Here is a 26,574-nt window from a genome sequence, read left to right as displayed (position 1 = left end):
CACAGACAGTTGCATATAGAACAAATGCTGGAAAAAAATAATCTTGTGTTGGTGATGTTCATTACACTATAGCACATGCAGACTGCGAGCCACACACTTGGTATCATTTCTATCTATATAATTACTATATTTCTTTTCAGACCTTTGACTAGCTTGACATTTTGGTTACAAAGGGTTTGAGCACAGAGGAAATACATAGTCTTAGGTCGTAGGAATGATGCAAAAAAAAGGTAACTAATGTTAATTTGACAACTTGGTAGAGCAGCTATGGGTTATACCAAGGTATATCTTTATTTGACGTGATATTAATGAACAGGCACCTTTTACTGCCAACTTAGTCTTATTACATACTTTTTAAAATCTTACATTCCCGGTGTATTTGCAAAATTCTGTTTCTGCTATGTTTAGCAAAAGGAGCATTACTGATGTTGGAAAATGTACCATTTTTTTTTCTTTGCATTTGTTCCTAGTATTCCACATACCCGTGAGTTTTGCCAGCTTGTTTTATCAGCCTTTCACAGATAAAATACTAGTTGTGAAAACTGCAAGAATGTTAACATGAATATTATTCATCAGACAATGCTAAAATAAGAAGTAACTGAACAGATGTTCTTGGGGATTTTGTATCCTTACAATTTTCTGAACAAACATTAAACTTATTTTAAAATCACAAACTTGCTATCCAAAATTTGAGCAAAGGCAACAGAAAGTCATTATTTGTTATGTAAGATATCACCTGTAACTTAGGCATTATTTACTCTTGTAAGTAAAAGAACATCAAATAAAATAAGTGTGAAAATTCCGTAATAGAAAAGCCATTACCAACTTATTTCTGCTACAACATATCCTTTTGGTTTCATTGTTTTTTGTTTATATTGAGTTACAACCCAGGGAAATTTTTAAACTTTGCTTTGCCTTTTTAAATCCTATTGTTTGCACATAAAAGGATATTTGTTGTGTGGATTAAGTGGTTTATGAGCAGGATTGGTTAATACATAATTTTGTTCTATTTTTTAGAAGAATGTGGGATGTATTTCCCAGAAGTGAAAAATCATCCAGACAAATACTTACAAAGATGTCCCGAGTCTGTAAAAAAGTGGCTAAAACAACTGAAGAGTGCTGGGAAGATTCTGCTATTAATTACCAGTTCTCACAGTGACTATTGCAGGCTCCTGTGTGAATATATTATTGGGTAAGTGAAATGTCCTTTTCAATTTATATTAGACAGACATCAACTGGAGATAAGGCTGAGATATAGGGAATTTAATTTGACTTTGTTTATGTGTAGTAAATCACTTGGATATGAGGTTTCTGTTGGGTCTGTCTCTAGACAGAGTGTAAGAGCTACTCAATACAAACCAGTTCATTTCTGAGCCTGTGAGCTGTATCTGACCCACAACACACTTACATCCTACATCTTTTCTGGGCATCATAATGGGTTTAAAGATGTCAGGGAATATCTTTCAGGCCAACACATAATTGAGGACATCATCTGAATCCCAGTTTTATCATACATTTTTGCTACATTGTCTGTGCCTCTCCAGTCATGAGCTTAAGTAGTAGCAATATTCCAGTTCCTTGCATTCAATGTGCACAGAAAACCTTACAAATATTTCTTCCTAACAATGTTTTCCACATGATGTTTGTGCATGAGGAATGTGTATTTGCAGATCACAGCAGAAGAGATAAAACTTGGCAATTGGTTGAGACTTGCAGTTGCTGATGACAATTACTTTTCATCTGTAATTTTAAGAACATGACCGGTCAAGCAGAATTCAGTGAAATGCAGCCAGAACTACCACTTACACCCCTAGAAAGGAATTAATCAGTGATGCTAATAGCTAGGTGGGTGACATGGTGAGACTATTCAATAAGTGAATCAAAGGAACAAAGTACTGCAATGTGAGCCAACCTTGGCTCTCCGGATATGCAGGAGAACAGCAAAGTGAATACAGCAGCACAGTAAGAAAACCACGGGTAAGGTGAAAATCAGAGCAACCTCCCAGAACCAGTCCCACCAGTATCACCTCTCTTTTGTACTATCTGGGCTAAATGCTAAATGGAGCATCAACTGTGTGAGTTCTCACTGCCTTGCACATAAATTTTACATGCTCATTTGAGTGTGAAATCTATCTCCTTTCTAAAAGCAATTCTCCTTTAAGTAAGATGTTTGTGAATCAACTTTTTAATGTAGATGTAGTGGGTTTTTGAATGAAAATTTGATATAAAACTAAAATCATTGGCCACATGTAATGATTTTGGATTTCTTTTCCTTGGTGAATTATGTTTCAGCAGTTTTAAGGCATCTGTAGTGATCCTGCTAGTAGGCAGTAAGAAAGGTAGTAGAGAGGGTTGGTTGCCATTCAAAAGACAGAAGAGATGTTCCGCTAAAAACATGTCAGATCACTTTGTCTCTTTCCTCATGAGTGTAGAATATTCTACAGTGTTTACTACCATCATGTTTTTCAATGACTCATGCAAAATAGTTTCCAAAACACATCTTCTGGAGGATTGAGTACTCCGCTGTCCATTAGATCTTACTGAAGTGTTGTTTTTTTCTTCCTGAAAATAATTCTGAACTTTTTATTCTTCTTGTTTATTCAATGCCTCTTGTATCAAATGATGAGAATCTACCGTCCCTTGCTGCTTTTTCTGATACTGGAATATAGCCTAGATTCATGTCAGTTATCTATTCCCTCAACTTTAATTTTGCCAGAGTAACTGCATTTTATTTCTTACGGCAACCCTTATGAATTTCTTCCATGTACTCCTTTATTGCATTTCTTTCCCTACTTCTTTTCAATTAATCAATATTATAATATTACCTCCAAAAAATAAAGATAAACATGAAAAGTGGAGATGCATGTGAATTTTCAACCTCTTCCCATATCTTCCATATCTTGGAACTGTTAACTTTTTTGCAGTTTCTTGAAAAAGTTCCCCTTTGGCTAAGAAATTTCTGTCCACATAAAATCAGCAGTGGGAATTACTTGCTTAAGTGTATCACTTACTGTTTAAAGAGCAAAGTATCCCAGTTGCTTTCATCTGACCAAGTTGTCCTTAAACTGAAAGCCATTTTGGTAAGGAACAGGAAGTGTAGGTGAAAATCTGGTTTTGAGATAAAATAAGAACTGTTTCCCAGCCAGATCATACATATACTGCTGGGATCTGTGTATAAGGTATGCAAGCCTACTGAAGCAAGTGCAAGTTCATTCATGCAAGTAGCAATATCGTGGTGTGACTTTTACGGCTTACCTACAATAAAAACATTTGTCAATTTAGTTGAATGTTAAAGTGTTATCAGGGGCACACCTAAAGGTAAGTCTATTTATAGGCACTTATAGGCATTTTATAAGCAAAGTGTCATTTCACCTTTTCATCAATGTTAGCCATTAAAAAGCTATGAATTTTTAAAGCTAGGGATTTTGATTCCCTCTGTGGTTAGTGGAGAGAAAACATTGGGCATCATCCTTAACAATTCATTCTGTATCATAAAATAATGTCTGAAATAAGTAGGATGAATTGCCTTCTAAGAGAGTGGATTGTTCCCCATTAGCTCTGTCTGTGGTATTGACCATTAGCAGTGAATTCAGCATGCTACTTTTAGATAGCTTTATGTGAGTTATGTGAGATACATCCTACTCTTTGACTATTACTGTAACCACAGGCCACCATTCCAATCACAAACAGTAACTGGAACAAATTTTGTCATGAATAATGTTACATAGTAATGTGAAAACAGGTGTATGTACTCATAAAATCAGTAGTTTTGCACATGAAATTTAGTAAGATTCAAAAACGGCCACAGATAACATCTCTCCCCACAAAACATTTTTTTCTTCAACAAATCAAGAAAAAGTTAACCAAATCTTGTGAAAGACTGTAATTTCTGTTTCAATTTTTTTACAAAAAGAACTACTTTTGTTCCCACAAGTCTTCATCGTACTTCTGAAATGTTGGCCTTATTTTGAAAGTTCAACCTTAATTTACCTGTGGAAACATTGTTTGTGCCATATGTTAATGAAAAGCTTACTTCTGTTGATGCTTCTCACTTAAGCACAAAAGCTATGTCTGTTTTTTCTGCTTCTGGAATCCTCCAAATAGTTTGGTACTCTTTATCTTAAAAAGAAAGAAAATTAAACACTAAAATTTCACTGGAGGAAGGAAATACAAAGACATTTTAGGGCTGAAATGTAATTTAGAGAATAAAATAAAAATTTGTAAGTAACCTCACAGGGAGACCATTCTTGATTTTAGTTATCTCAGTCTCATGGAAAATTGTAGATTATTTGAAAATGGCACAGTTAGCTAGTTTTTTTCCAATAAACTTCTTCTACTGTTGATAGTATTTTAGTGCTTCTATTTATCCAGGACTTGCCATCTGTGAATTCTGTGTTCCTTGCAAGAGTATACATCATTTTTTATATGTTATAGGTAATACAGTCACCCAAGCAAAGAAACATTTCTACTAAAGTAAAATATATGTCACAAACTGAAAACGTTTGCATTTTCCAATATTAAAAAAATAATCACGCTTTAGGCAACATTTGCCTGATTTTATATTTTAGTAACTTCAAAACCTGTTGATAGGCATTATTTTTATTATTTCTTGCTATAGCTCCCAGATAGATGATGTAATAAATGAGGTCAAAGAGAATAGGTCTTAGAATAAAGAAGACCTTTCCTAGAATAGGAATAACTGGCACCTCAAGAAATAGTTCATCTCATGGTAGGATAGATGGCATGAAATTGAGTATAGAACACAAAGCTATAGAAAGTCAGACTTCATTGCTTGACATATGAAGATATGCAGACATATCTTCTCAGAACAATATGATTGCTATTAAAGGCGGTTAGGTAGAAAGCTCATGAGTACTGAATGAGCAATGAAGCTTTGTGGGTTTATACAACAGATACAGATAGCAGATTAAATATTCTTCTGTATGTGGTATCTTTAGTTGTTCTGACCTCTCTATATCCAGGATAAAGCTTTTATATGAGCACTGAACTTTTCTGTGAGGGGACAAAAGGAGCTTTAACTTCCCACGGGCTCCCCAGAGCAAGGGAAGGAGAAGAAAAAAGGCAGAAAAAAAAAGTCCCCTTTTCCCAGAAGGACAGAAGAAATGCTCTTTGATCCCTGGTGGCCTTGGTTTTTCTCAGGGTTGAGATGTAGAGCCTTTAAGAGCTTTCTGCTCAAACTGGCAGAGTAAGGATTAGCCTCCAGAAACTTCAATTCTTCACAGTTTCAACTGGGAGAATATTTCAATAAGGCAAATCAACAAGAAGGCCTGTATTGCTCCACGGATGGAAGATGGAAGCCGTATCAGAGAAAATACTCCATTAAACAAAGTTCTTAGATGGAGGGGTGAGGCCAAAATCACCTAGGGCTCAGCACACTGCTCCAAGCAGGTCCTGCAAGAATTAGCTGTGGTTGTTACAGTCTCAAAAGTTCAGAGTTCAACAGAAGAGAGATGAGAAATTTTCAGTCTAGGCGCCCTTTCCATTACAGATAACTCCTTTCAATTCAAAAAACTGTTTCCCTCTCACAATCAGAAATCAGTGGTTAAAAAAACTGTAGGACACTGCTGGAAATGGAAAGAGAGGGCAGAAATGGTGTAATTAGGATTTTTAGTAGTATATGGAATCCCTAAATCCAGATTTAGAAAAATAAATTTCTAAGAAATTCCCTTTGTAAGTAAATCACTTGACTTCGTATATTCATGCTTTATAAAGAAAATCCCTTATTTACACCCTTCTGTGTATCTATACGTATGCTGCCACCTGAGACCAAACTATGTCATCTGTTACATTTTGTCCTGATATTTCAAAACTCCCTGGTCCAAGAAACTTCTTTTTACAAATAATTAATGATCCTGAAGGTACAGTATTGTGGGTTCTCAGTCCAGCTGTCCTTTCAGTTTAAACTACATCAGTACAGAAGAGCAGTAGTGACACTGAAGAAGAAAAAAAAAAAAAGTGTCAGAAGAAGATTCCTTACTGATTTTTTTTTTTTTAGTTATTTTCTTAAGTCTTAAAGTATATTTAGTGGCATCTTAGCTAATTTAATTTCCTTTGATTTCTAGGAACGATTTTGAAGAGTATTTTGACATTGTGATCACAAATGCTTTGAAACCTGGTTTCTTCTCCCATACCCCAAACCAAAGACCTTTCCGAACTCTTGGTAAGTAGCAGTCATGATTCCCTTCTCATCTGCTTACATCTATCAAAAAAAAAAAAAAAAAAGTGAGAGGACAGAACCAGACTAATCACCTGGACAACATATTTTGAAAATGTGTCTCAGTAATCCAGCTAGCAACTTTTGAACCTGTTGGCTTGTTTCAGTAAATTTAATGGACAGGCAAGAAATTTTCTGTGCAAACAAGGCCAGAAGAGAGGAAAAAGCAGTGAAAATTCAAACAGATTCTACACAAGACTCTTCTAGAGATAGTAGTAAAAAGTATTCTTAAGACTGAAGAGCACAGAGAAATTAAGAATTACAATGAAAAGGCAGAGCTGTGACTAATTTAAAATGGTATTGAGGCTCAGATATTGCATTATTAATGAAAACTTAAGAATCATTTTCTTTATTGTGCTGACAAGATCATACTCAGAAAATCAAGTTTAGTTCTGGTAAAAAACGTACCAAAAACATTTCAAGAATTTAAAGGAAGTTCAAAGATCAGTACAAATAAAATTGCAAGGTTAGAGGAAATGATTTATGATGGAAACCTGACAGTATTAAATGTGTATTTTGGCTAAATCACAACAGAGTAGGCAAAAAGGAAGTGCCCCTGTACTCAATTTAATTAAAACATTCTGAAGCATTTGGCAGGTTTGAGAACCTAATGCTGTCCATTAGGTAATTAAGGTTGTAACAAAAGACATTTACAAGAACAGAATGTTTTGAACTACAAATAACAATAGAAACATGGCTGAAAACATTTATTTTTTCCACATTTTAGTAAATATCCCGATGATTAAAAGGTACCTGAAAATGAATCTTATATCCAAAATAGCATAAGTCAGCATATATTGAACTGTGTTTTAGCGTTTTATGACAGGAAAATCAGCTATTCCAGCCCAAAATAAATTTTGCCTGTGGAACCTTTATAGTAAAAGTAAAACAAGCAGTGGAAATATATATTGAAACTGCATTTTAATGTTTCATCTATTTATATAGGAAAGTAAGTAAGATAAATGTTAAATGTAATTTTTAAAGTCTTAGTACAACTAGGAAATTGCAAGTTGACGATTTCAGAATAAATAAACTCAGGAGGGAAATTGAAAATATTCCTATGAAATGAGAATAAAAAGTAAAAACATAAAGTGTGAAAAACGGTCGGTTCTGTAAACGTTTTATTTAATTTCATAGAATGCAAACTGAAAATAAGGCATAACCCACTTTAGATATTTTTAAACAATCTTATTAGCCTCATTTCCTAAGGAGATCCTGCTGTGTCTCTCTGTCAGTAATCCAGCTAGCAACTTTTGAACCTGTTGGCCAGTTTCAGTAAATTTAATAGACAGGCAAAAAGTTTTCTATGCAAACATAGTTAGAAGAGAGGAAAAAGTCTCCATTAAGAAATATTGTATAGAATTAGCTTCATCACGTTATTAGATTATAAGTACCAATTTTCATGAAGCTGTTTCTTTCTTATGCATTCAAACAGGAACGGCATTCCCTAGAGACCTCTTACTAACTTGCTTGTTTTCATTCACTTTGTATTTTAACATTGCAAAGAGGCTCAAGTGAGGGTTGGTCACTCAGTGTGTATTTTGCAAAATTACTGCAAAATAAAGTGCAGCTTCAGTTCTGGAGACCTGACTATATAAAAAGATAAGTGATAGATATCTAAACATATCCAAGACAACTATCATATAAATAATTACTATTAATTTGTTAGTGGGCATCTTTTTAATAAACTTGTACCCGGTGGATAGTAAATGGTTCCTTCTGAAAGACCAACCTGAACATTCAAAGCAAAGAATTATGCATATAGGACAGGCTTTTGGAGACACAGTTTGAAATAGTGAAGAGCTTATTTAAGAGTATGTGAAGTTTTAACCACCAAAATAGGAATAACCATATGAGAAAATTACCAAGATAATAATATGTTTTTATAATGTATCTTTTGTTGCTCTCCCTCTGTGTTCTTTGCAACAAACCTACAGCTTCAGGACAGGCATTGATAACTTCACACAGTTGCAACAGATGCCAAGAAACACAATTCATTTCTAAAATAGTGCATGGGGGAGTTTCTGATATATTTTTTTTTTTGAGCTGGATTTCCAGTTTCCAGAATTTCTGATGTGTTGCTTCATATCAGAACTACTGAAAATTCCAAATTTCAGCTAGCTTCTTTCTTTTGCCACTGTGGCTTAAAGAAAATAGCCATTGTGCTTCGGACCCTCTCTTTTCTTAGATCATCGGACGTAATTTACAGGAAGGGAAACAAAACTAACCCATTTTTTCTTTGAAACAGGAAAAAAAAAATATAGGTGGACATATTTTCTTAAACCACAAAGGGTAAAACGTCTTTAGGAAATTAGGACAAAAAAAACCTTCAGTAAGTGAAATAAAGTTTGTTCTGTGGATAAGTTTGTTGTGGAAAATCAAGTGAAATAACTTCAGTGGCTGAACTGCTTATCAATCCTATTCATTTCTCTAGGGCTAAGTTTCAGCTGTGTTCTTCCATCCATCAGTGCATCTGAGTTAGAACAAATTCCTAACAATACACCTAGCTAGGTTTGCCCTTATATTCCAAGGGAAATGTGTTTAAAATGTATTTAAGGCAAAAAATATGGAATGTGTTCTTAATTTCAAACACCTCAGGTGCTGTATTGTGAGATGGAGCTGAATTTTATTAACACATAAAAGGATTTTTGCTGCAGATTTACTAAGAGAAAGTCTTTGAAGTTTACTGAAGAGAAGGATAAATTCTTTTCAGTGCATAATTTCAAAAAGGTGACTGTGTTCAGTAAACATTTGAAACAGGACAACATGACAAAGAAGTCATTTTCTAAAAGTGAGAGATCAGATAACTGTTGTGCAGAAATGTTTTTTTTTCAATTGGCAAGTAGTTTTAAAACTAACCCATTTAGAACAACGAAAAATTTTTTTAATTGTACAATTAAAAATGCATCACTACTTTATTTGAGTTTCAAAGCATGCATCATTTAAAGAAACCAAAACACAGTTTGAATTCATAAAAGAATCTTGTGACTGCTTTTTATTAAACTGAGACATTGAAAAGCACAATATTTAATTATTTATTTTACACAGTTATCTTTCAAAGTGCCATACTGTTAAATGGAAGAACAGTGTATCTTTCTATCTTGTAGAATAGCTACATTTATTTTTACCTGGTAAAACCGTTTTTATAGTTAGGTGTAGCTTATGTAGCAAAGCACATATTTTATGAGAACAGTGCTAAACAAAAATCTCTACTGCCATAATACAAATACTCCATAATTTATCTCAGGCACTTGTTATTCATAAGGTTACATTTTCTTTTACAGAGGGGAATTATTTAAATGAATCTTGAAAATGCTAATAACATTTCAAGCTATTAGATTTAAGGATCTGGTTGACAATGTTTGTGTAAATCCCATGTTGAGAGTACTAGTTCTGATCATTGCCAAATATATTTTTTGGAATGCAGAGTTAAAATAGAAATGCTAAAGATAGCCCTAATTTCCTTGAGTCCTTTAAGTCTGTAGGTACAGTGTATTCTCTCTTGGTACTAAATAAAACTTTCACATCTTTCATTTCCAGCTCAGGAACAGTTGCTGTCTACTTTGATCTATTTTTCTGATAAATTAAAATTGCATTGTAGATTGTTATGTGCTCAGTGTCTAAATTTACAATGCATATTTAAGAGTTTATGTGCTGATATATGTTCATATATGTGTGCACATATATGCATCTTCTTTGCTTGAGCCAAAGATCCTATGTGTGGAGTGGTAGTGGATGCAATTTTTCTGAGGCTCTGTGACTTTGTCCAATGCCCAGAGAAGCAAACCCACTTTCCTTCTCCTGCAGAGGGTCTCATGTTTTCAAAGCCCACTTTCAGTTACACTTCTAGGCTGGCTGCCTTATTTCTGCACTCAAATTCCTGTCCTGCTTGTGGTGCCTCTCCTATATGATGTAGTCTCAAATTCAGGAAAGTCTTTCAGTCCTCCAGTTTTTTTCCAATTCTCTTGTAACTGCCATTTTAACAACTCACTACTTAAGCTTTTTTCCTCCCTCAGTGATTCTTTTCAATCCTTTTAAAGTCTACTACAGTGGTATGCTATGATCTGAAAAGATCAATTAGAAAAGAAAATGAGGGGACAGGATATAAAATGACGTACTTGTAGTGTGAAGACAGTCTTTGATTATTAGGGTCTGCAAGACTTCATAAGAAAGAGGTGATCCCATGTCTGCATTTTAAGTTTTCTTCTGTGACATCTGGACTTGATTACTGCCAAAGATGGGATACAGAAGTGGGTGGAGAATTGAGGCTGTGCTTATATAGCTATTTTTATGCATTTATATTTTAAGGCCTTTTAGGCCCAAGGAGTGGGATCTGGAAGGGATTGGCTTCATTCCCTGGATATTGAATGTGTAAGACATATAACTACTTTCTGGGTTGTTCTTTTTATTTGAAACTTCTGTCTTCACAGGCAGAAGAGTACCAAAGTACTTCCCAGTAAATATTTTTAAATACCCTTAGCAAAACTTTAATATATATATAAAAAAGGTGGAAATTTTGAAATAGATGCATTCCACTGTTAAAAGAGAATATACCTTTTAGTCTTGCATCATTCACTTATTTAAAGAACATATATGCCATCTCCAGAAAATTATGACATTTTCAATGAAATCACTTTGAAATGAGTATACAGTATAGCTCAGTTGTTATAATTCCTATGTAATAAGTGTCTCAGTTGCTACCTCTACAACAAAGGCTTCTTTGAAAACAAAAATATATATCTATTTTTAATTTCCTTTTACCTTTAGCCTTAGAGGTTAAAACTCCATAAAGCTTACCTATTCTTTCTGGCCATATTAATTGTTCTAATCATCTCTCTTCACCAATCTTAGAAGCACAAAATCAGCCACACCAGGAGATGTGGTTGCTTCCAACCCAAAGGCCCTGAAGGCTTGGGAAGCCTTCTGCAGGGAAGTCCACAAAGGGCCACTTTTCCTGCTTCTCAGAAGATACAAACAAAATAACACCACCATCAGCAGAGGAGAGTTGTGTAAACCACTCCCTTGTTGACTCCTGGTTTTCCTTTATTTAATGCAGCTGTGCTTGCTGCCATATTTTTTTATTTTTTTTTGACATGTTGCCTCTTCGTATCAGCCTGCCTGGAAATACTGTATAACGTGAGGCTACATAATAATGCGCATTTGCTGAGAGCTTGTGACAGAATGGTGTATGAAGGCTGTACTGGCTGTGGGCTGCATTAATCAGAAGGAATAAAGTCCATAAATGTTTTCCATATGACTTCTAAAATGAGTGCCTTCATATTGTTAAAACATCCCCCAGTGCCATATAGTCCGTGAAAGCAATGCAATGCTTTTCATGGAGATCTTGTTTAGCAGTTCTATGTAGCGTATTGCCACTGTTTCTCATGCATTTTCTGGATATTTAGAAAAGGAGAAGGAAATTTATAACTAATAAATGACATATGTTTATACTCTAGTTTTCAAAACTAGATCTTTTTTTACCTCATAACATCAGGAAGTTAAGATCAAGGCTGTCCTTATTCTGTAATACCAGTAACAGGTTCTGTATCTCACTGGGATATATAAGGATTGTTATGTTACAGACAAACATTGAAAAGGACATTGTTTGTTACCTAATGATTTATCAACTAATCTTCATAAAGTTTGCTAGGTAGTACCTATATATAGTTTGAAATCAACAGTTTGGGAATAATTTGAGAATAGAGAGCTGATCGTTTCCTATTGTATCATCAACATGTTTGTATTTAAGCCATATGATTGGTAAAACAGGAGGCTGTAGCAAAGGACCTCTTCTCTAACAGTTAAATTTTATTTCATGTTTGCTAAACATAGTCTTAGCTGACAATAACAGTCTGGATTTTGCTTCGTACATATTCAGTACTGTGGTCTCTGTGAAAGTATCACAAACAGATGCAAAAAAAAGCAAAATAAAGTTGGGCAAGTGCATACATGCCTCCTTTTGGGAAGTAGAGTCATGATAAAATCATGGACAGACACAATTCATTTTTAACAGCTGGTAGCAAAACCAGCTTTCTTCCTTGACATAAAGCTTTGTTCTGATAGCTTTCAAAGTCCTTGTCTACCCCATTTGATGGTCATTGCCTCATAAAAACACGTGTTCAGAACATTTTGGTTCCATTGCAGAGACATCGAATTAGAAATTGAGGAAGCAAATTTTTATTACTAACTGGAAGTTTATCATATAACCATAGAATATCCTGTATTGGAAGGGACCCACAAGGATCACTGAGTCCAACTCCTAACGACTCCTATCATTATAGCCCTGTTATTAAATGATGTGAGGGGCAAGTCTGCAGTTTGTATTTGTATATGTATCCACTTTTACAATGATGTTGTTAAACTGGTGTAATTTCTGTAAGTTGCCACCCTGTAGTAGTCAGATTGCATGGTAGCCAAAGAACAAGTAAGCCAAATTCTCAATGACCATACCTCCTTTTTGGTAATCTGAACAGAGAGGTCATTTCTTTCTGCTAAGGGGAAGGAGAGGTTTTGTTTTGTTTGTTTCTTGGAATGGGCTTTTCTGGTATTTGCTTCAGAAGTGGTGGGAGAACAGATTCTCATTGTGCCATTTATATATACTCACCGATCTTAAGCTGGAGGTTTTGTGGCCAAGTTCAGTTTCTGTTTCTACAAGGACAGCACAGTTTACAGTAAACTGGGAGTATGGGCCAAGTGCTGGGATTTCAGGGGCTGGCCCCCTAACTGGCATGGGAGGTACATGGCTATCAGCTGAGCCAGCTGTTGGAAAGTGGGCTGGATGCTGTCTCTTGAGCTCCTTTGGTTGATGCCTCAACTATATTAGCCAGAAGATCTACGAAGCTATTTCTTCAACATTAGTCTGTTTTCCAAAAATATTGAGGCTTAGGCAATCACATGACATGTATCCATAGGAATTTCTTCCTGTCCCCAACTGCAGGCCTCTACCAGCAACACAGTTTCAGCCACATTTGAGTATGGCTTAGTATTCTCAGAAATATTACAGATTCTACAGACTAGAGAGGGTGTATGGTCTGTCTGTCCCAGATCAAGGAAAGGGTACGGTGTAAACTGATTCCTCATCAGATAGCTAAGTATCAACACAGGAGAGTCTGGCTACAGATGACCTAGCTACTGGAAAAGCATCCATGAGACACTGAACCCTATTGACATTCAGCAAATCCAACTGCAAGAACACAACTTCAGATGAAACTAGGCCCCATTATATCCACTATTGTTCACAAACAACTCCTTTTTTATTTAAAAATAAAAAATTAAATAGTCTTTGAAATAGGCATCTGTTTGTTTTTGAAGATGAAAGCTGAACCGTAGATACATTCCCCAATGCCTATCCTTATTTAAAAGAAAAAAATTGAAGTAAATGTCTCAAGCCAAGTTCTTTATATGTTTGCATAGTGTTCAAAGTACCACTGAGGATAAAAGAAATAAGAAGTTATTCATCCAAAAATCAAAACACTGAAAACTGCAAAATGCTTCTGTGTAAAGACAGCAGGGGTTGCTTCAGCTGATTACCTTTGATATTAAATACTGTGTTTCGCACTAGACTGATAAAAATATTATAGAAAGCTATTTCAAAGAAAGCTAAAGCTTTCAGAAGCTGCATATAAACAATATTCCTTTTGTTAAAACTGGAAAACATGTTTAGCATAATTGCCAAGTAGTCCAAAACAGAATTCTTTGTCTATGGAACGAGCATTTCATTTTCAAAAGGAGCTGCAGTAACTAACTAACACTATTGCAAAACCCTAGTTATTGATTGTATTACATTGTATTTAAGGCTTGGATAAAACTCAAAACCCTGTTGTTTAAGGTGTTGTGCAAGCACATGATAAGAGTCACTCTCTGTCTTCAAGAAGCTCATGGGCAAAAGAGAGAAACAATTGTCAGAAAACTAAAAATACTAGCTTTTCTATTAGAGCCAAGAAACTGAAACAAAAAGATTGAATGACTTACCCATAATCTTATCTCTGGCAGATCTGCATATTTAACTAAGATCTCTAATGTCCTAATCCAGAAGCAATGAAGAATTGTAAACTATGTTTGCATAAGGACTCAATGAGAGTCTTGACTGTGAAAATCCTTTTAGCTCTTTCCAAAGATTCATAATGGGGAAGTTAAGATAACAGAATTGCAATTAATTCTTCTGGATTTACTTTTTGTGGTTCAGTGATATATCCTTTATAAGTTTAAGGAGTTGGACCTACTAACTTGATGTGGTCTACACTGACATTTTTCAAATAATACAATAATTATTCAGTAATTATTTCAAGTTATCAAAAGCAGTAGGCTAGAACAGGTCTTTGTGTTAGAAGACAGTTCTATACCAATGATTTCTTAAAATTGGTTATTGGTTATCAGAACATGCTTATGTTTAATTTTAATGGAAGAAACTTTCTTCATAGACAAGTATGTCAAACCTTGCTGATCTGGTGAATTTTGAGTTTATTTTAAGTTTTCCAAGCCTGTATAGTTAGAAAAAGTTTACTAAAGAACCTATTTCTGGGAAATATATTGCAAAATCTGTAAGTCATGATGATGCTTTAAATGTGGTTGCTATACATCACCATTTAAAAATAACAGTTGTTTTAACAACATACAGTAGTTATACAAACTACAAATACAGTTAATAACAGTAGTTATATTGAAATATTTCAACACATATACCATGTGGTAAGGAGGTCATTAGAAGTCAGGATTGATAGAAAATTCTTAGTCATAATTTTGAAGTCACTTTCTGTTTTTGTTTATTTCAGGATATTAGCAGAGAATGGAACTAGAGTTTGATCTGGATTGCACCAGCAGTATTGGGAAAATAAGTCATGAAAGCTGCCATGCTTAGGAAACCCAATTCATCCAAAATTTCATGGTTTTTTTTACAGCAATAAGACAGCCTAAGGCCTATCAGCCCTATCCTCTCTATGTAGTGAATTCCCACAGAACTTGAATTGTCATATCCTAGCCTGTATTTTTAAAACCAAAGCCAAAATACCTAAATGACCAGTTCATATTTCAAACAAAACTGTGTTCAGCATACAGACTTCTGTGGCTTAAGGGAATTATCCTCCAACACATGAAAATATTATTAAGGGGAGATGATCTTTTCTTCCATAGTCTCTGAGAAAACATAGCCAAAAGCAAGATATAGAAGCAAAGTAGTCAGCACTCAATACAGATCACATTTATAGTGTGATAATACTCTAACATAAAGTGTGATGCTGAAAAAGATTTGGCATTTATTGAAGTTTTCTTAAGGAATGTGAAGACCCAATACTATTTGGAAGAAAAAAAAAAAAAAAGCAAATGAGTATCTTCCATACATGAGCAGGGCTTGCAGAAGGAACTCTTTTTGCAGAATTAGTAGGATCATTTCTGAAATGATAACTTCAGTTCTCATTGTTACACTTGCATAAAAATACTGAAAGTTTGAAAGGGCTGACTAAGTGATTACATCTGAGGGAGACGTAAACTTGCTTAATTTGATTCACTGAAGAGAATATTAAGATGTAGTATTAATGATCCGTTGGCTTGTGGCACATTTACATCAGACACATGGGAGCTCAGGCAAGGATAATATAATACCTGAAGAATATATAACAATTATTTATGTACATATTTCGATACTCAGAATAGAAACTCTAGAATATAACTTTTTCTTTTTTTTTCAAATATTCCTTCTGGTTATACAAAATATTTACTTTCATCTTCATTCTTTTTCTAAGCACACATAAGAGCATCTGTCCAGGACTGGGGAGTGAAGTCAGAACTAAGTTGGAGATCTGATAGGACTGAAAGGAACATTAGGGAAACAAAATATGTGCAAGTCAACTGCTATTTTGGGATTAAGAGAACATATATTTCCTTTTGATCTGTTTCCTGCATTTTCAGTATAAGATGGTTATACAAATACATTTTATTTCGTCCATGAAATGGAAAAGGTCCCAGTGGAAAGCTTATTAACTCATACAGATGATTATCAGACTCAACTTCTGTTTACAAATAAGATGTTACTCCATTGTTGTCTTAGTAGGCTTCTCTTCTTGCCAGATAGTATTCAGAAACAAATTCTTGCCATTTAGTTGCAAGCCTCTCCCTTAAGCAAAAAATTGATAGACAACTATTTTGTAAGGGTGATTTCCTAGGTCAAAAATCGCAGAGGTCTATTTCGGGTAATAAATAAATAAATAAATAATATAAAAAAAAAGAGCAATAAATAAGTACCAGGAATGGTTATAGAAACCATTGTATATGGAAACTACCCTAGCTAGCTATCATTTTTTGAAATTACTCAGCTTACTATCATTATAGGCAATGAAGAGCTAGCCAACACGGTCAGTGGAGAGCTGTACAATGGCCCAAAAGGAAGTGCCTGTGCTCTACTCTATAGGATACATTGGTCCCATTGGCTTCATAGTGCAATCTGGAGTGGCTCTGCTTCCTATCATAGGCCCATTGATGTTTCTGCATCTGGAGCTGAATGACAGCCATGGTGCACTTGTTGCCTGAGCATAAGCCCTCAGGGCTAATTAAGAGCCCCAGGGAACACAAACGCAAGTCTTGCACAGGAGATCTGGAAGACCCATGGCCTCTCAGCATGCAACTGGACTAAGGTGCTGGGACACCATAAGACATCTCAAATGTCACCAGGCATCAGTATTTTAGCAGCTGAATTGAACCAGGCTACCTCCTGAGTAGGAAGCTGTGATCTGTGCTGGTCTACTTCCATGCCTACAGCTAAGGTCTGGCTGCTTGCAGGATGGATCAGTACAGGTTTGTAAAATTTACTAATGTACTAAGACTCAGTGCAAAGCTGTGTGAATTTGGTTGGTGCACATTTAGCTGCTTGAACTTCACATAATAGTCCTTAAACCACTGTCAAATTCCACAATGAATTTTTTGGAAGAAAAAAAAAATTCTACATCATTGGTAGATTTACCAATACAACTTTGCAGGGAAAAAATATCCTTTGCCATAGATTATATATGTGTAAACAATAAGTGAGGAAAGTTGTGTTTTTTCTTTATTTTTGTTCTCTGTGTAATTATTTTCATCTTAGACAAAGCGCCTGGTAAAGAGTTACATTGTGATTTGATTTTTCATTAATTTGGAAATTAGGATTGAGGCAGTTTGTAGTAGAGCAAAAATGAAGGGTTGTGTATGGTACATTCCTGTCAGATTGGGAGCTGGCAACCACTGCAGAAAGCTTCCTTTCAGCATAGTTTCCATGAATCTGTATGTGCTGGTTTTCATTAAGAAACTTTAGAGTTCTCTTGTGTGTTCTCCCAAAATGTCAAGCTTTTATTAAGGTTAGTTTGTAGAATTGTTTTTCACAGAAAGCACATGTTGCTTTCTGTACTGCAGGCATCAGATCTGCTATTGGAAGCAAATAGTGAAAGGAGCTGGTTAGGAAGACCTGGAAAAGAGCTGAGAACACTAAGGGGAATCGTGAGGAAAGCCTGCACGGAGATGTGGTGTGCTTTGACACTGAACCCCTGCCTTGGTTTCCCAGTTTCTAAATCCTGAGGCTTACTTAATGTTTATGGAGCACTTGGGAGAGTTGCAAAGTGGTAAGTGGCATAGGAGAGCTGCAATAAATAACAGGTGTGGACTTACTGTGCACAGGGGACATCTTAGGTGGGTAGAGAACTAACTAGCTCTGCAGCAGCTCTGCCTCTCCCACCCAGTACAGGGCAAATAAAACATCAGAGAACACAAAGCCTGGACGTTTCTTGGCTGACAGTCAATCACGGGACATTGTATTGGTCAGTAGCAAGCCCTCTGCAGCTGATGTTCAAAAGGGAATTATCTCATACAAACTGAAAGCTCAGGAAAAGGTAAAAGTGATGTACCATATTCTTCTTTGCTCTCTTTGTTCTTCAGTCTTCTTTATTGTTCACGTAGGACTCCAGATGTTTTAAACTTAAATATGTATGTTGCATGTTTTTCTAGGTAGAGTTAGCAACCACAGGACTTTTTCTCTTCATCAGTAAACACATTCATTCTGAACTGATTCTTATCTGCTGCAAAATGAATTTATATATTGTTGCTGTCCACAGATCCCAGGTGTCTGAGATACTGCCAGACTAATGCTGAGCATTCCAAGATGATTATTTTTTCTGGAATAATAGTAGCAAGAGATTTTATCTGTGAAATTCCTACATATGGAGATCTGGCTTAATGCTCTTGATTCTGAGAAACAAGGTAAATTGCATGTTCACTTAGACACTGAGTGGTTTTGCAAACCACACAAAGTGCATAGATAAGGAACTGCAGAATTATAGGAAATGTCTTGGGGATCATTTTCTTTCACTTCTTCAAAAAACCAATACTACAAATCTTTCATGTCAATCTTCCCATCAAAGCTTAAGTTTTCTTTCCCAGAAAGTAATAGTTTCCTTTCTTCCTCACCATCTCCAGCCCGGTTATGTTGTTCTGAGATTTACAGTGACTGTTTGACACATAAAAGTTTTACCACTTTCTTAGAACATTAATTTCCTAATGTTTTTCAATTAGTTTATTAAGTAAAAAGTTACACTATAACTCAACAGATTTAATAGTTTTTAGGAACAGAGTTTCTTGTTGTTCACTGTGTTGTTCCCTGACACCTCAGATACACATCTAGCCCTGGAGCAGGCCTGAATAAGCATCTGAAATCTCTGCCAGTTGTTCTAATCTTGCCAACTTCTTTGCCCGTCCTGTGAATCCATCCAATGGCTTGTGTCCACAGGGCCATGAAATTGTCCCCAAACCTCAAGACTGACCTTGCCATCACCTCTCCATGTCTTTCATGTGCACATATACCTGGTCCTTCCCTTCTGCTCAGCTTCTATCAGAGGTCATAAGTCTCAACAGAGATGTCAGCATGCATGCCTTATATAGACAGGTGGAAGGATATATTTTTTAATTTCTCTGGCCCCCAGGAGAAGTTTTCTCACTGTCCCTCATCTCAGCACTCATGGTCTGAGCAACATCATATTCCAGTTACTTGTTCTTTTATCCTGAGTCTGTATAACTCCAGTTCCACCTCTCTCATCTTCATCTCACTCTCCCCTCCTAAACTACTTGGATGGCTATTGTTACCATTTCATGGACGTTAATATATTTACATTCATAGTGCTTCTGATGTATGGGAACTTAAAGCTCCTATTTACATACAAAGCACTCAGGGTCCTGTATGAAATCTGTGGCAGAACCCTCTGTCCCAAGAGCCAGAGTAACCCAGACCAAAGCATTGCTGCAGCATCCTTTCCTCATGCAGCCAACCCTGATCCCAGCAAAATGTTTTTCTCCCAGCAGCTCCCTCCCCGCCAAGGTCCCAGGGGTGAGCACCCTTCCAGAGGACATCCTCAGGGCACAGCTTCCCCACGTCTCTCTGAAAGGCAAGTGCTTGAGGAGCTGTGCTTGCTCGCCTTGCTCTGCTGCTGGCCTTCACACCAGCACACCAGTGGTCTAGAGGGGTTTCCTACTTTACTTTCTCCTTTTTCTCCTGCGTATCTGGAGTTTGGCGTAGTGCCACCTAATTGCTCACCAGTGCAATTCACATAACTTCCAAATACTTTTCTTCAATGCTTTCATATAAGGAAATAAAGACTGCTGAAGGCTTTCTGTGATGGACCCTAATGTGTGTATTTCTCACGACAAGAGTGCACTGCACAAAACCAAATTTTTAAAGGGGCTTTTTTTTTTTTTCTCCAGAAGGAATAATAATAATGTCAAATACAGTATAGAATATATTAAAAGGATCTAAGGGTCCTCCTTAAGAGGACCTTAATCCTTAAGATTGCAAAATCACCATTGGGATTCACTGATGATGAATCAAAGGTACGTCTCCACAGCAAGACTCTCTGAAGCTAAAATCGATGTTAGGTCCTGAACAATCTTTTAATACTCCTTGAACTTTTTTGTAATCAAAGAGAACCAAACTGTAGGGCAAAAAATGTATCAAAAAAAAAAAACCTCTATTTACTATTGAACAAGACCACCCACTGTGTTTGTTTTGATGATTTGTTCTTTTCTGGTATGTTTGGCATCCTGTCATATTTATAATTTTAAACTATCAGTGGCAGTTTCCATATTTACTAAAACAGGCCTTGACTATTTAGTGCCATTATATTCCAAATTATACATATTTTTAATTATTACTTGAAGTGCTAAGTATTGTTAATAACAAAAATGTTCACAATTTAGTATCTATATGTGAATCAAATGCCAGTGTAATCGTGTCACTGACACAGCTATATTCAAATAGTTTTAATATTGGTGTGGTTTTGAAGTGTAATCTAATGTAATGTACTGCTTCTCTTGTACAATGTACTAGGAAGTCAAGGATCAACAGGAGCCAGAACCCCACTCTCAGCAGCCACAGATGGTAGGGTTTGCTTCAATTAAAAAAAAAAAAAATCTAAGACATCCAGTTTTGTTTAGAAATTTTGGGAATGTGCGTAGTTCATAAATTCTAAATAGCAGGATGCCTGTGAAGCCCTGAGACAGCAAGTCAAGCAATTTTTATGTTGTTTTTTCTTTTTTTCTTTTCTTTTCTTTTCTTTTCTTTTCTTTTCTTTTCTTTTCTTTTCTTTTCTTTTCTTTTCTTTTCTTTTCTTTTCTTTTCTTTTCTTTTCTTTTCTTTTCTTTTCTTTTCTTTTCTTTTCTTTTCTTTTCTTTTCTTTTCTTTTCTTTTCTTTTCTTTTCTTTTCTTTTCTTTTCTTTTCTTTTCTTTTCTTTTCTTTTCTTTTCTTTTCTTTTCTTTTCTCTTTCTTCTCTTCTCTTCTCTTCTCTTCTCTTCTCTTCTCTTCTCTTCTCTTCTCTTCTCTTCTCTTCTCTTCTCTTCTCTTCTCTTCTCTTCTCTTCTCTTCTCTTCTCTTCTCTTCTCTTCTCTTCTCTTCTCTTCTTCCCTTCTCAAGGAAAAAAAGCTTTAATAAGAGGGATGGACAGGAATTATTTGCAAACCAGTTCCACATCTTCCTGTCACTGCCAGTGAAGCAGGCAAAGCACAGCTGGGCCCTCAGCCCCTGCCCAGCATTAGGAGGTGCCCAGCCCAGGCTCCCAGGCCTGCACTGCAGGAAGGCGCTCGCCACCCGCCCTGACCTCTCCAGCAGCACTGGGCAAAGGCAGCTGTCCTGGGCTTGGGTGGGGTTGTTCTCTTCTAACAGCTGAGTCAGGGGACGGGCTGAGCCAGGTTTTAATAACCACTATCTGCAGCTATTGTATGCTTGGACGGACACTAACAGCCAGAAGGCTGTGTGGATACTTTTTATTCCCCAAATTAAATGGAAGGTTTTGCTGTTTCTTTTCTAGTACAAAATGCATGTGGTAGTTGAAATAAATTTTAGGAAATATTTTAATAAAATGTATATTCAAAGATACATCATTTTGCTTTTTCCATAGTTTATGACTTCTAGATAAGCAGTTCAGCAGAAAAAGATAAGTTGATTTAAGTAATACAATTGTCACAAAAACATGTATTAGAACATGATGCTAAGTCAAATTTGAAGTGTTAGAGAAGAGCATAATAATCTTCATTCTCAGGAGTTATACTGTATCTCCTAATGGAGAAGACAGAGACTTACTCTTTCTGCTGAGATACATGTTGCAGAACTTGTGCAATGCATAACACTGTTATTTCCCTCTGCAAAGCTGCCTCCTATTCACTTCCGTGTTCATCTCCATTCTGTTTCACTGCTTTAAATGTAGGCAATTATTTGTTCCCTCTCATTCCTTCTCCCCTAAAGGGGAGAGGTACGTGTTACTTTAGACATCGAAATGACACAATCTCTAAAATCTTATAAATTTAGTAAGCAACAAATGTAAGTATGGAGAGCAAAACAAGTGCAGCTAAGACACTTTCTAGGTGAACAAGCAGCGTGTCCCTAGGACAGGGAAATAGCAAATTCCTGCATTGAGAACTTATGCAATGAGGAATTTGTCTTCACTTTCTATGTCTCAGTTATATACCTCCTTCTGTGTTTCCCAGCTTACATAGATGATTTATATTCTGTGCTGGAATAAACTATACAGACCCAGGACTGACACTGCTGCTCTTCCTTACAACTTTTCATGCTAAGGAGGGTGATGGCATGCAACCCATGTGCTCCACTTTTTTACATGTATTTATGTGTAAACATATATGGATATATATGTATATATATGTATAAATGGATATATATATATAGCTTCACAACTTCAACATCAAATAATCTAGATAGTGGATAAGAATTGAAAAAGTGCATTGTCTAGTTAATCCTTTCTACAAGGTAACTTATATGAACAAGCCCTGCAGATGTCTTCTAACATTTCTGAACAGATTAAGAAAATGGTTTTGCCTTCTTAAAGATTAGGAAGAAGGGAGGGGTTTGTTTGTTTGTTTGTTTGTTTGTTTTATTATTTTATTTCAAATTTTACTTATGAAATTTTGAATTTTGAGTTAGTCTTTAAAGGTTGATGTAAAACTGGATTTTTTTCCCCATCAGAGGTAGCTGATATTTGAAAAGCTGGAATTTGAAAAAGAATTAATTAATAAAAATAAAGTAAGGATTTTAGGTAATAGGAAAAAAAAATGGAGCTCTCATATAAACTATAACTCAACTTTGCCATATTAGTTTTTAATAATATATCATAAATGACTAATACATGTGCTATACATTTTTAAAAAGTGAGTTAATGAAAATGTCTATTCTGAATTCTGAGCAAATGTGTATGTGCAATAACTATGCATGCTCTTGTCTACTTCACAATCATTATGGTATTTGAATTTAGGGAAATTAGGAAATTAAAATCAAAGGCTCCTTGCAGCAGCTGTATGGAGATATGCTTGTTCAGAATGTAATTGTCTATTCACTTTACATAATAAGGTTTATACCTGAAATACTAAGAGATGTATATATTAAAAACAAAATTTTAAAAAAAAATAACTTGCCATAACTGAGGATTAAAGAACTTTCTTTCCTTCTTTCTTTCTTTCTTACTTTCTTACTTACTTTCAGTGTCAGAGCTTGAGGTAAATGATGGCAGGAAGTTTTTCCCCACCACACTGCAGTGCTGATTTTCAGTGCAGAAGAGCAAATTCCAGTGAGTCTTATTTCAGTAGGTGTTGCTAGAGAGACTTAGAAGGTTACAGTCAGCTGCATGATGGCAGCCTGCTCGATGCAAGGAAGTTGTGTGCATTCACAGTTGTGTGCATTCACAGGTTAGGTCAGAGCATCTGGCTGGTGGCCCTCATCTCATCTATGCTTCCCTCCAGTGCTTCCCTTTTCCTGAAAACTTCAAGGAATGTTTGTCTGGCCATCTTACCCAAAAAGCTGAGCTTCTCCCATAGTACTTAGCCATTATTACAACCTAATGCTGTCAGCCACAACATCTTCCTGAGAGGAACGGTGCTCTCTGCCCAGCAAGCCACACAGCTCTGCATTTACAGATGCAGTCCAAAATAGGCCAAAACAGTCTCTTGTCACTGCTCAGGTTAAACCACTCTGGTTTAGATTAGCACGATTTCAAAAGTAATGAACTCTTCTGGAAGATAACCCAAGAAGAGCCTCTTAGCAGCTGAACAGGGCCAAAAGGATCCTTTGTCTTTCTGGCAGAGCTGCAAGCTCTGTGTGACTCTGCAATGTCCCTGGGGCAGCCCTTCCTCAGACAGAAACCTCTCAGTCTGCAAATTCTCCACGGCTGGAGCTGCCTCTTTCTGAACACAAGCATGGTAGAAAAAAAGCTTGATTAGTTAAAACTCCTATTTCCTAAAAATTAGTTCAGTTCATACTGACTGTACGATGGACAGCCAGTACTTCAGTAAAAAAAGGGGATTTTACAAATGTCAAATTTTTGTACAGCAGCGAAGCAGAACCTGGTAAGAAAAGTTATAGACAGTTGCTTGAACTGAACTAACTGTATGTTCTTGAAATGATAATGTGTTTTGTTTTGATTTCTCAATTACCGTTCCTCTCCTGGCTTATTTGAATTTGAAATGGTTTCTGGAAAGGTTTGTCTCTCTCCATAATTATATGCCCTCTAGGAGGACTAGAATATTAATATTGATAGAGACGTCTGGGGACATTTGTCTGGATATTGGAAGCTCCTCGTTTATGAGGCTCTGGAGTCTGCTTACAAAACTAATGAGGTCCAGAATGCAACAGTTCTGGGGAGGGAATTCATTTCTTATCTTTTCATTTGCCCCCCCCCCCCCCCCCCCAGATCCCAGTTAAAAACAAACAAACAAACAACAAAACAAAAACAAAACAAAAAAAAAGCTTACAAAATATATGCAAGGAAGAAATGAAATTCAGTATTTTTGTCCCTCTTACCCTTCCAAAATAGAAGTTCCTTGAGTTATAAATACATTTAATAAAATTATAGAAAAGGCTTCACCAAATCCATGCATGAACTATATCTAGAAATGAACTTACAGATGAATCATTTACCAAAAATAATGAAAAGAAGGCCTTGCTTGTATTTCATCATTTCAATGTTTTAAACAGAAATGCTTTGTTCATTAGCCAGACTATTCCTGGGAAGGTATAAAATTAATGCTTTGACAGATTTGAAAACAAATTGCTAAATCTGTAGTGATATGTTATTTTCAGTTCCTGTAGGACAGTAATAAAAACTTCCTAAAGAAACTTACTTGCTAACTGCTATAAAGGAAATAGTGATTTTCTTGCAAACAAGTAAAACTTCAGTCTACATATCCTAATGCTTGGCACAATTAATCTTTAGCAGCAGTGCTGATTTCAATCAAAATAAAGAGGTTTAGTGGAGCTAAAACTGTAAAACATTTTTAAAATTCATTTCTCTAAGAAGTTTGTGGCTCTTATATGCCCAGGACACTTTCAAAGTTCACTGTATCTTTCACTTTGGTCTTATTAGGCCTTATAAATGAGCACAAACACACAAGTCCATCGTGAGAAAATGAAGCATTAGTAATTAGATAAGTAGTACTTATGCATTATTATGAAATAGGTATGGGGTTTTTGTTTGTGTGTGTGTGTGTTTTCCACAGGATGGTGTCCATACTTTCCTCTCTTTGTTTATGGTGTTCCTTTGGAATATTGCCAGCTTTAACTAATACTGTTATTTAGTTCTCTGCAAGAATGAGTACGTATATTTTGGGGTTACTGAGCAAAAGAAGGTTATATCACTGGCTACATAAAATTAAAAAAAAATAATCCAATAATCCAATCCACTGCAAAGAAGGCAGAATGGTGCAAGGGCAGGAAGGGGAACTGATCTTCAGGCTCAGCACTTTCTGAAAAATAAGGTACAACAGCCAAAAATGGATACAGGCAAAATCACTAGTCACTTTGGAAGCCTTAACCTTTTATTTCATCACCTCATCATGGGAATAATGTGTTGCTTATCACTTTCCTGCAGCCATCCAATCAGATAGGAGACTAGCAAGCACTGGTGCGTGTGCAGGACAGATGGATCTCAAGCTGCTTCCAGGGCACAGAAGTATTTCAAGGACGGCAAAACACACAATGATACCTGCATGAATCCTGACTAGAAGCTAATCCTCTCGTCTGGGGCATTTCCAAGGGAAGGACAGACAATTCCAGAGTCTCAGTAGCTGCTGGATCTCCCCATGAAAAGGGAAAAGAGCAGTGAAATTTCAGCAATTCATTAAAAATCTTTTTCAGTATAGTGGATGTCTGGGCATGATTTTTTGCCTCCATCTCATCTCAGTTCTTACAGTAGAGAGGAAATGGGTTTTAAGCAATATACTCCAGTTTGTCAGAGGCATACTCCAAGAAGCAAGAGCTGCATAACTGCTGTGCCTTACCAGCGGAGGAGCATCAAAGTGTTCACCTGCTGCTCCAATGCCCCACCTGTGCCCCTGGACCGCCACAGTTATGTCAAATAGCACAAAACAGTGTGGGCACTGCTTCCCCTGGCACATCCCAGCACCCTGACAGCAGGCGTGCATGCAGGAGCGAGGTTGCCTCCATCCAAGCAGAGGGAAGGGGTTAGCCCCACTGAGGCATTAGCAGTGCTGCTTTGGTGAGGGCTGCTCTGATGCTATTGCACATTATCCATCACCTGTTAGGCTCATTCGAGATGTAGTCTTGCCTCCATCAAGATCATGAATACTTACTTTCTTCATGGGGGACATGGTCTGTAGGGGAACTTATCTCATCCTGTCTCATTACCCTTACCACTGGAAGAAGCCCCAGGGGGATTTTACTTAGGCAGGTCCATTCTGTCTCACCTGTAAAACGATGTGGTTTCCTGCCCCAAGTCACTTGCTGAAAAAGAGGCCTTGTATTTCTGAAGTGAACTCGAAATGCCATCTAGGATCAGACTGTGCTTGCAAGCCAGGCTGGAACAAAAACAAGCTT

At 36.3% G+C, this 26,574-nt stretch overlaps 1 protein-coding gene across 1 annotated transcript in view; it reads left to right on the top strand.

The window, feature by feature from the left end:
* NT5DC1 (5'-nucleotidase domain containing 1) overlaps window positions 1–26,574 on the top strand; it is a 152,193-nt gene that overhangs the window by 100,305 nt on the left and 25,314 nt on the right. Inside the window, exons 7-8 of the mRNA XM_048065484.2 lie at window positions 1,018–1,192; window positions 6,084–6,181. Of these exons, the coding sequence (XP_047921441.2) occupies window positions 1,018–1,192; window positions 6,084–6,181 (273 nt within the window). The remainder of the gene's footprint in view (window positions 1–1,017; window positions 1,193–6,083; window positions 6,182–26,574) is intronic.

The sequence above is a fragment of the Anser cygnoides genome, chromosome 3 (genome assembly GCF_040182565.1).
Source record: "Anser cygnoides isolate HZ-2024a breed goose chromosome 3, Taihu_goose_T2T_genome, whole genome shotgun sequence".
Taxonomy (NCBI): Eukaryota; Metazoa; Chordata; class Aves; order Anseriformes; family Anatidae; genus Anser; species Anser cygnoides.
This window is presented reverse-complemented; position numbering and strand designations above follow the sequence as displayed.